Source organism: Rhipicephalus sanguineus, chromosome 4 (genome assembly GCF_013339695.2).
Source record: "Rhipicephalus sanguineus isolate Rsan-2018 chromosome 4, BIME_Rsan_1.4, whole genome shotgun sequence".
Taxonomy (NCBI): domain Eukaryota; kingdom Metazoa; phylum Arthropoda; class Arachnida; order Ixodida; family Ixodidae; genus Rhipicephalus; species Rhipicephalus sanguineus.
This window is the reverse complement of record NC_051179.1, coordinates 59484730-59495989: the sequence shown is the minus strand read 5'-3', so window position 1 is coordinate 59495989 and position 11260 is coordinate 59484730. Positions and strand designations below refer to the sequence as shown.

General features: G+C 43.5%; 1 protein-coding gene across 1 annotated transcript; it reads right to left on the bottom strand.

Moving 5' to 3' along the window:
* Positions 1–481: 481 nt before the first annotated feature.
* LOC119390060 (uncharacterized) lies at positions 482–5528 on the bottom strand. Its single transcript, XM_037657591.2, has 4 exons — positions 5195–5528; positions 3525–3598; positions 2793–2925; positions 482–874 (listed from the first exon to the last, which is right to left on the bottom strand). The coding sequence occupies exons 1-4, from the start codon at positions 5283–5285 to the stop codon at positions 699–701; spliced, it is 474 nt and encodes a 157-aa protein (XP_037513519.1). The 5' UTR covers positions 5286–5528; the 3' UTR covers positions 482–698.
* Between the last annotated feature and the right edge of the window lie 5732 nt (positions 5529–11260).

The window sequence follows — 11260 nt, the reverse complement described above, 5'->3', positions numbered from 1 at the left end:
TTCATATGTCTTTGATTCATAAAAATAACTTCGTTTTCGTGCTAGATCGAAGTGGACAACTTAAGGACACAGAAAAGCGAAACGTGCACGTGTCCTTGTCCCTGTCCACTTTGATTTGGTGCAGAAACGAAGTTATGGATAATCGACACCAACTAGCCCGAACGAAGTGTGTGTCTGTATGCGCTGTTTCTTTTATTTCTGATCACTGCGCATAGCGTATACGTGTCCCACTAGCCGGACTAACATAGGCCTCCAGCATGCTGTTAACGTTCCTGTCCCTCACTCTCTTTCGTTTTCTTTCCATGTCCCTTTAAGTATCTCGACTAGCTCCGCTTTTCTGTCTAGGTGACGATAATTCACGACTCGCTGGGAAAGATGTTCTTGGCAAAGGCAATCCCAAAAGAAAGTAATCCAACAAGTGACCCGAGAAAATGTTTATTCTTTCTCTGGTCGCCTCGCAGGTGTCTGTGGAATCTCTAGAGAGAGAGAGCGACAATTTTATTCATCTCATCTTAAAGGAATGGGAAAGGGGCTTTCAGAAGAGACGGGGGAGGTTATCCTTCTCGCGGTAGGCCACCTCTACCATCTCAGTCGACCGCAGTATTGCCTCTCCTGAAGTTTTGGGTTCATGGCAATCTTCCACAGCTCCACTACTAAGGTTTGGGGCTTAGGGGTGTGGTTCTTGCTCGGCCGCATCACTAGAGAAGCTCTAGCCTCTGCGTCGTTGAGCTGCTGCGGCGTTTCTTCTTGCCGCCTCTCGCTGCTGGCCCGGATCCAGACGAGGTTGTACGTTGTTCGGAGGAACAGTGCGGTTGTCCCCGTTGTTGTCGTGGCCGCTGACACGGCAGCAGGTGCAGCTGCGATGCTGGTTTGCCTGTCGCGCGAGGCGGAGTGGAAAACATGGACGCCGCGATAAACAAACCAAGACCCACTGGTGCAACTTGACCTTGATGAGTCGGAGGACTTAAGTGATCGCGACTTAATCGCTGTCAACAACTTCAGAAGGACGGCACGAAAAGGTGATAAACGAGGGTAGGGAGATCGCAGAATCTTTAGGTATTCCTCCGATGAGGAACTTTGTCAGCGCAGAGTTCATTAGAATAGATAAGGGGGGAATTACACAGTAAGAAATGATTACTCACATATCGTCACTGATTCGTCTTTTCTTCTTTCTCGTTAATTTGTAGACATAGAAAGGTACGACTCACAAATAGCCTGCTTTACATTAACCTTAACAAAAAAAATGCAAGCGGAATTTGAGAAAAGAATCTATAGCGAAATCTATAAGGAATAAGAAATCTATAACGAAGTAACTTTTAACATGAGGAAGTGAGTGTGAGTGTGAGTGAATCAGTTGAAAATGTTTAGAGGAATATGAGAACAAGACACAGATGAATCTATGGGAAGATCAAGAACATTGACATTGTGAGCACGTACTATATATATACTATTCACAATAAATATTCTAATATGTTAATCCAAATCTCACGGATAGCCAGCAGAAATATCTTCTGCAGTAATTTTTTTCTTATTAGACGCAGCCTCACTTGGCGATGATGCACAACAACCAAAGCCTATGCGCACACCCAGCCTCGCCGCTATCATGGCCAGGCTGATATCATACCCTAAATTTATAGTTGCTACATATAGTCACGAGGTGTTCAATTTTAGAGCAAGATTACACCGTGGAGATAGCGAGGAATGAAAATGGACGTGTCGACGCCGCGCATCGTCACGACGAAAATAGGACTCCGTGAAATTGCTGCCGTTGGCGTAAAGATACTAAGAATTCCGCAAGCAATGATATACACCAATTTCCTGCCCACGTGATTTCCTTCCCACTATGGTGTCCCTAATAGCCATATCGGGGTTTAAGGGACGTACAAACCTAATTATTATTGCACTGACTTACATAAAAATGTTTCGTCAAACTGAAAATGCCTCAGCAGGCCAATATAAAGAGCTTTATTGCGCCGACAAGCATGTTACAGATACAGTGTGTCACTGTGCCTACACAGAAGAAGTTTAAAAATGAGAAGAACCAGATTCCCCACTGCCCTCCACAAAAGATTAATACGTTCGGGAACAATGCGCTTTTGCAGGCGTTTTAGTAAATCTAGAGAAATTTTTCTTATCAGTCATATATAGACATTATGTAAACAGCACGCGCATTCACATCACTCCATAAAAATAAGAAAAATAAATGGAATTAGTTAACGGGAATACAATTTTCTATAGATAGGTATATTTTCCGTGAAAAGAACTCTTACTTCTGACTAAAACGCAATCTTGGGCAAGTTGGTGCATAGTCTGAAAAAATTTAGATGCACAAAGGAGTAGTCCTGTCTTTTCTTGTCCTGTTCCTTAGTGCCTCCAAATTTTTGTCAGCTCTCACTTCTGGACGGTACAAATATAGCGGCCATTTTTGTCTCACATTAAATAGTTAAATAAGGGATAGCAATGAAATAGCATTTTGCAAATTAGTTCTGCGGAATCCCGCAAGGGGGAGGAAGGGTTAAGAAAGGTGAAAATTGACAACCACCCGTTTGTAGCACGAAGCCACAAGGAAATCCATACGTATTTTTCAGAAATAAAGGCTCTTATATAGACGCCGAAAATTTCTTTATTTCTGAGAAAGGCTTTATTTCTGAAAAAATCCGTACGGATTTCCTTGTGGCTTCGTGTTACAAACGGGTGGTTGTCAATTATCCCTTTCTGAAGTAGCATTTGAGAATTGACTAGAAACAATATAAGATGAGCATTTGCACCTGCGGCTGGCTAGTTGTATTTACCTGATGATTCGTCGCTTGCTGATTGTTGGACGTCGTCGTCGAAGCAGTCAAGTTCCTCAATTGTCGCAATCGGTGCACGCGTCGCTGGTGCTGGTGGGCGACCAGGCTGCCCAGTCTTCCGACCATCATAACCCTTCGTGCAGTCGAGATTTAGGACGGGCAAATTAGTGGTTCATTTGCTTATTCGACATATTAATCCTATAGCGATCAAGTGGTCGTATAATGAATCAATAATTAATCGTGCTTATTCGAGCACCCGTGAACAGTATCTTACACAGAAACATAAGCACATCCCCACCAATTCCCATTGTGTAGCCGCGCATTTGCGTGGGCTACTTGACGCAGTAATTGGAACAAACGTTTACTAGCTTACTCGATTGTTTAGAAATGTTCAAGTGTACAATTCTTTTTTTTTTGCTTATGATGGTAAAAATGAAAGTATCCAGCTTTAGTGCACAACTGCTAACTAACTAACTAACTAACTAACTAACTAACTAACTAACTAACTAACTAACTAACTAACTAACTAACTAACTAACTAACTAACTAACTAACTAACTAACTAACTAACTAACTAACTAACTAACTAACTAACTAACTAACTAACTAACTAACTAACTAACTAACTAACTAAATAACTAACTAACTAACTAACTAACTAACTAACTAACTAACTAACTAACTAACTAACTAACTAACTCTTCTTAAAATGCGTTTACATAGCATACGTACATTTTGCCTGTTGTTTTCCCAGATTTCTTCGTCAGATTCTTCCGAGTCCTCTTCAAGCAGAGTATAGTCTGTAACTGTACGAGACCCACTGATATGTTAGCAGCCCTGGCCGATTTAATTGATTCATTTGATGACATTCAAAATTTTAGTGACTTTCTTCTACTGTCGCACAATATGTTATTGTGGTGTAGCAGTAAGCCAAGTAAGTAAAAAAAAAACGCGAATGATACGACAAAGGGATGAAAGCACGTAATGACGGAGATTTGAATTGATGGCCAATTTTGTGGACGTGATGAGACACTTGATACGATGTGTCCGTAACTCTTAATACGAATAGCAACGTTTATAAATACACTTCAAAAAGAAAAGAAAGAAAACGATTTTACGTACAATAGAAAAAAAAAAAGTCAATCACAAGTCCAGGCCTGTTAACTTGTCGTGGACCAGTGAAAGTCTTACGACCGAACGCGCGGTAAAAAAACCACAACTGTTCCACCAGCATCACCTTAGCCTAATAACACAGTTATACTGTGTTACACGTAATTGTTAAATGGTGTTATGGGCCACATTCAGCCTCTTTGAGATGTTTCGTGTTCACCATCTTCGTGACCATAGTCGACGGGATACTCGCGAATCGTGGGCACATTCACTCGGATGACCCAAAACCCTAGAAAGGGTATACAGTTCATAGTTGTGGTGCTTATCTCGGCTACCCCAGCAACTTTCAATTTTACGGCGTCCAGAAGCAATGGAGCTTGTGTATAAATTGGCATATGTGAGAACACGACGTGACTGCTGATGACAAATATTCGTATGAAGCCCCGAACTACGGCGTCTGTCATAGCCCAGCTGTGGCTCCAGGGACACAAAATGGCAAACAATTCTCATTGGGCTCTATAGAGCTCCATCGGTCTGTAGGATAAGTATGAAGAACCAACAGTGACAGCTCTCAAGTTAATGAAGTACCGTGAAGTATGATTTTACTGCCCTTTCCGAAAGTATGCTTAAACGAGGACAGTCTTAAGTAAATTTTGGAAGAGATAAGCTGCGAATTATGAGGCATGCTCAACGTACAATCCGTTTATTAAGAAAAATGCTTCTAAAAATGACCGTTGGAAGGTCTCCAGCTTGTTCTAAAATGTTGTGAACCTGTCCTGTGTTCGTCTCGTTTATGTCCTCGTTTCTTAGCGCTCGTTTGTTTCGCATCTTGTTCTAAAACTTATAAATGAAGAAGGCGAATATCGGGAGATCCCTTAACAACCAAAAGCATATTACATCACATATATTCACCCAAATGATGTTACGGTTCCCACTAGACCCCTATCGTTGCTATACTTAAGTACTGCAAAACACGTCTCCTTCCATACTGAAACACAGAGTAATTATAAAGTCAGATGTAATCGGCGGGCAGGTACCCGAATACTAGCACTTATTTTTATGTCAGAAGTATATACAGGGTCGACCGCATCTGAGGTGAACACCTCACTAGTATTGAAGACCTCATAGATGCTGATGTCTAATACATGATTACACGTCATGTAACGGACATTTTATTTTTAAAGCATAATAACTGTTCTAGTTTTGCCGGCTTGAATACGAATGAGGTGTTCAACTTCGATGTGGTCGACCCTGTACATCAGCGAAAAAACAAGCTGGGTTCGCGTACTCACGTAGCGTAAGCAGTAGTGCCGTTGCTAACAAGGCTGCTTCGTTGCAGCCCGTTGGTGGAGGCTCGTTGACAATACGACAGGCTCTACCCATGGATGTCACGTGTTGTGTTGAACGGACTGCGCGTTTCGCGGAGAGGTCGTCGCCTTACAAAGGACGGCAAATGTCTGAACCTCCGATTTACATCCACACGACGCGACTACAATGGTGCCGAGAAAAAGAAAGAAGTACTAATAAGCTACAAAATCGATCCAAATATATTACGGGCGAAAAATTAAAGCGCTAAATATGCACTGAGCTCTAGCAGCTGTGCTCCCACATGCGCTGTCAGCGCCGTCTCGTGGGCTCGTCAGCGCGTAAGTAAAACAACGAGAAAATCACACCGTGCAAGATGAGGGGTGACATGAACGCGACTGCTGTTTGTCGTCCATGGGTCGCCGCAGTGTTTCGTAGTCTTATACACACGTCTTCGTTGACACCTGTAAGTCAACGCTTCAGGTGAATCGACAAGACGCAAAAAAGACTGCGACTCGAGCGACGATGCACCAAGAGAACAAATAATAAGGTTTAAATCTGTGAGGCCGATAAGGTTCGCGTTGTTACAAGCCACTTTATTATTATAGTATATAGAACTAATAATAAAGCCCACTCAGTAACAAAAAATTTATTACTGACAACGTCATTGACCTCACAACCTTTGTCCAGCAGCAAAAGTGCCTCAAGCGCATATCACTGGCGCTATTTCTCGATGTGAAAGGGGCGTACGACAACGTAACACATGACGCGATCCTCGAGTCCTTGGAGGCTGTCGGAATTGGCGGTCGGATGTTTCAGTGGATCCGCGATTATTTGACGAGGAGGTCCTTCTTTGTGCAGACAGAAGATGGTCCCACTGCCAACCACTATACTTCCCGTGGCGTCCCACAGGGCGGGGTATTGAGCCCCACTTTGTTTAATCTTGTGATGGTCGGCATTCGTGAGCTTTTACCAAGTACTGCTCACATATCAATATATGCTGACGACATTTGCCTTTGGTCTTCGGCTGTGACCCGTCTTCAAGTGCGCGCAAGAGTCCAGCAGGCTGCCACCTTAACCTGCTCATATCTCCGCAAACAGGGTCTTTCTGTCTCTACCGAGAAATGTGCGTTGGTCGCGTTTACACGCAAGGCCATGACACCATATCCTGTTATTATCAACGGCCAAAATGTCTCGTACCAGAAGAACCATCGCTTCCTAGGTGTGATTATTGACAGGGATCTTTCGTGGAGCGCCCACTGCGTTTACTTGAAGAGAAGACTAATTTCCATAGTTCACATAATGCGCTTCCTCTGCGGGAAAACTTGGGGCACATCGATACGTTCCATGATGCAGCTTTACAGAGCACTGTTTCTGGGATTTTTACGTTACAGCTTGCCGATGCTGGCCAATACATGCAAGACGAACATCCGCACCCTCCAAAGTTTGCAAGGCCAGGCACTACGCACGTGCTTAGGATTACCTCGCTGCACCTCCACGCACGGGACAATTACGATCGCAAGAGAGCATCCGATTCCAACATACGTCACTACTGACAATTTAAGAGCTCACATTAGACATCTCTGCCGAGTTCCCGGTCACCATATTGCTGCGTTGCCACTTCAGAGACCGCAAGCCATGTTTTCAAAGATTGTTTCGACTCATAGAGAATGCCTTCCGTCGGGCTTTACTCCAGCAGCAAGACCACTGTCGCCTCCGTGGTGCCTACAACAACCACAGGTACGCCTCACAATTCCGGGAATAACGAAGAAGAGCCGTCATTCGACAGTGGCTCTACGACAGGCGACATTGTCACTACTCAACGAGGAGTATGGCCAAAGGACACACATTTATACCGATGGATCAGTCTTAGCCGACAGCTCCACAGGTGCTGTTGTTATTCCGGCCTACCAAGTGACTGTCAAGTTCAGGGTGTCACACGGGACGACATCAACAGCAGCGGAGCTTGCCGCCTTACGTGCTGCTATCCTTTATATCGCGGAAGCCCAGCCTCAAAAGTGGGCTGTCTTTTGCGACTCTAAGGTATCCCTTCAGAGTCTGCAATCAGCATTACGACGAAGGGTGCACGAGCAGTTAGTGAACGAAATGAGAGAAGCTCTTCACCAAGCTTTATCGAAGGGACATGACGTTGTGTTCCAATGGCTGCCGGGACATTGTGGTATTGTGGGTAACAACCTCGCTGATGATGCTGCTCGGTCCGCTCACGAGGATGCCCAGACAACCCCAATACCCTTGTCGAGGACAGACGCTGCAAAGGGTCTACGCTCGTTCGCTGACACCATGACGCAAACTTGGTTGAGTGACCCCAGTGTCTGGAACCGTCGCCTGCATGAACTAGACCCATCGAGGAAGCTCCAAGTTCCATCGCACCTCTCCCGCCGTGATGCAACTTTACTGTGCCGCCTGTGGTTAGGAGTAGCTTTCACGAAGGCGTACTCTTTTCGCATAGGAATGGCAGACACCTCAAAATGTGACTCGTGCAATAGCAACGAAACGATAGAACATCTACTGTGTTTCTGTGGACGTTTTGTGAACGAACGAAACGTTCTGCGCGATGCGCTGAACAAGTTAGACGACAGACCGTTTTCCGAAGAGAAGATCCTCGGATCGTGGCCCTACGCATCGCAGGCCAGCAAAGCGACGCGAGCATTACTGCTGTTTTTAAGATCGACCGGCTTAAACGACCGCTTGTAGGCATTCAATGGACAGGTGCATATGTACCCTGACAGTGCCTTCTTCCCTCTTCTTTCTTTCTTTTAATCCCTTCATCCCTTCCCCCCAGCGTAGGGTAGCAAACCGGACGCGCGTCTGGTTAACCTCCCTGCCTTTCCTTCATTTCCTTCCTCCTCCTCCTCCTATTACTGAATATACTGTGTTAAAATAAATATACATGGATGGCGAATCTGCTCCTGGCGAGCCTTTGCGGAATTCGACACAACGCCGTTCATCTCACCCCGACGACGTTATGTCACATGGGATATAGGTTTTACATATGTCATGAAAGTTTCGCAGCCCAAGATATGACAGAGGAGGCAGTAAGACGATCGTTGTGCTCGAGCATTGATATATTAATTCTTGCTCTAGTAGAGCTCCTTATTGGCTAGTCGAGGGAGATTCTATTTGGAACAACCATACGCATTTGCCCTTTGAGCCGTGCACTGGTTCCATCGTCGCACTGCTTCTGCGATGTATTTGTCATTTGCATCTCGTATACTTACGAAAGCATGAAAATATTCCTTTGCTCGAGTGCGAGCGTGAGTGCCCGTGAATGTGAATGCGTGCGCGCGTTTCACACAAGCTGTTGCATGTCTAAAGAGCATTGCCATAACGGTTGTTAAAACAGATGAACACTCGGCTAACACATTTCGAAAGTCGTTCTTATTCCGCGTATCATTATTTTGCCGAAATTTTTATACTTATTCCTACATGCTGCTGGCAACTGACTCGCACTGATTGCTTCCATAAAAAAATTACACAAACGAAACAAAACCTTCTTGTCACGAAGCACGGTGAAAGATATGCAGTATGATTTTGCGCTGAACTTACTTCGTGACGTAACTGTGTGCTGTTTATGTCTAGAACATGCAAAACTGTGAACTCGCGCAGACATCACATCTTGTGTAAGTGTCCCTGAGAGGTCGCAACCGAGCAGGAACAGCCCTGTAGGAAACCTTGATGATGATATCCGCTCGCTCCTTGTCCTCAGTAATAAAGTGATGAGCTTAGTTTTTTTTACTTTTTTTTTTCACCTGATTACCATGTGAAGACGACTGCGCTTCACATTTGATTGCATTTCATCAGCAAGCCTATAGTAAGCACAATAGAAAGTTAATAAGAATACCGCATACTTTTTATGGTAACCTTAGTAAAGAGTTCAGCACGCGTCCATCACGCCGGTAGTTTTCGTTCAAGAACGTGTGACGGGTGAACTTACCTATTGCCCGCCGGTGGTCGAAAGCCGCAGAGGCATCTTGACGTCAGCTGTTCGCGATGATTGTTCGACTGTGCACTTGTACCAGTGTTTATGGCATGGACAAGACCCAGCTCATGTAATCAGTGTTTCGTCGTGTCATATTTCTAGTCTTTCACATTTTCAGTGCTGTTTGATTCCCAGTATTGCACCGACTAGCTCACCGACGTGCATTATTGCAATATGTACTTGATGCTTTTAGTTGCCATAAAAATAATAATGCGACAGTTTGATAAGAACCACTCAAAGGCGCTTGGCGTTATGTTTAATCGGCATAAACACAGAGATGGCTTTTCATAGGGCAACGATGCGTGCTTGTAAAGTAAGATACCTTTATATAACAGCTCAATAATAATAAAACAGTGGTAATTGCTAAGCCATTTCTTTTGTGATAATAAGCGGAAAACACAGTTATTGTGTATTGTTTTCTGAAAGAGACACTACGCATAACCGCTTGAAAAAGGCGAGCAAAAGAAGCAGAAGAAAAGAAAATGCGCAAAACAAGTCACATTATTATACAATTTCCAGTTATGGCCCAGGTCACCGCTTGGTCGCGTAGTTGAATTTTTCGAATGTCGCTTTTTTTATCAAAGTGTGATTAGCGACACGAAATCATGACCCGCCAGAGTGAAAAAGAAGAGAGAGAGGGAGAGAGGAGACAGAGAGAGAACATGATAGGAGCACATTAGGTTTATATTTTGTACTTGTTGTAATCTCTAAAGCGAGGCATGTATTTCGTGCACTTATTGTAATCTCTAAACCCGTAATTATACTAGAGAACACCGAACATTGGATGTACATGGTCTCTAGTTTGTCTGCAAATCTCTTCTCTTGATCACGCGTCGAGCTCACTGTTTACACCTCCCACTTAACCACGGAACACTTTTCGTCTGTACAAAGTCCACTCGCACATACCTAAAGAAAAATAAAATTAAAAAATGAAGCGTACTGCTTTGAGAGCGTAAAGAACGCGCTCGAGAAAATGGCACTTGGTGAAATGTTTATTCATCGTAGAAGTACAGACTGTACAGTCCATCTCTTTGCAGATTTTGCTAAGAAAGCTTCCTTGACCAATTGCACAAAGTTTTTTTTTTATTGCAGAGAAAGTACTTAGTAACACTGTCGTGTAAGGGATGTGGTTGGTTTTGTTGCCTGCAACAGTATCGGCTTGCGACGTGAGTTTGTTACGACATAAGCCAATAAATCATTTGAAAAGCAGCTGAAATTTTATGATGCTTCTTGATATCAACGGTTTGTTCTTCGTGGCTACCGAGGCTTTGCGAGTTTGTGCCAACTGTAGCAATTCTGACAGCACTAATGAGCAGAATATCCACAAGCATTACGCAAGATGTACATTTTCAAATATTCGTTTACTGAAACAGGGGATGTAGAGTATGCCGTACAAAACACGTAAAGCGCAACAAAGATAATATTAAATATAACACATACACACTCTAGGAACGCACACAACAGCGGCGAATCACAGCACAGAATAACTCGAAACGATCTCAGTACTATAGACGAAAGTAAGAATATAATACAAAATACAAACAGTACCATATTACGCACCAACATATGGACGTCGCAGTTATGATACAGTAGACCAGAGACAGCAGCCAAGAAGCGTAATTACGGAATGAAAGTGATAAAAAATAAAAAGTAAACATTTTCAATGTTGTTCTACTAATACTATCACATAAAAGAAATGCTTGGTCCGCAGGATTGCTTGGATCACCGGAAGTCAACGCCGTTTACACCTTGGGACCAAGTTTGTTACGGTGTATGACATGAACAGTATATGTACAATAAACTAAAGGCATAGTTATTATCACAAAAAGTGGAATGGGCATTCGAACTGCAGCTTCATTCAGAGATATGAAATTTCATCGAGTAAAAACGAAGTCTTGCTGTTTCAAGGAGTTGAATCACAACACTCGGCATCCTGTGCATTAGAGTTTCGTAACGTCTTCACAGCAGAGCAGTGTATGACGCTATTATAAAAGAAGAAAAAAATGAATCTTGAGCAGCTATTTTCTGCGCCATGTGTTTTAAGCATTGTCTG

What these genes read in the sequence shown, in the direction of transcription:
- LOC119390060 (XM_037657591.2), bottom strand. Translation starts at nt 5,285, where the DNA reads ATGGGTAGAGCCTGTCGTATTGTCAACGAGCCTCCACCAACGGGCTGC. An exon ending in GGCACTACTGCTTACGCTAC is followed by an intron (nt 3,599 to 5,194) that starts GTGAGTACGCGA and finishes GGTCTCGTACAG; the next exon opens with TTACAGACTATACTCTGCTT. An exon ending in GGGAAAACAACAGGCAAAAT is followed by an intron (nt 2,926 to 3,524) that starts GTACGTATGCTA and finishes GACTGCACGAAG; the next exon opens with GGTTATGATGGTCGGAAGAC.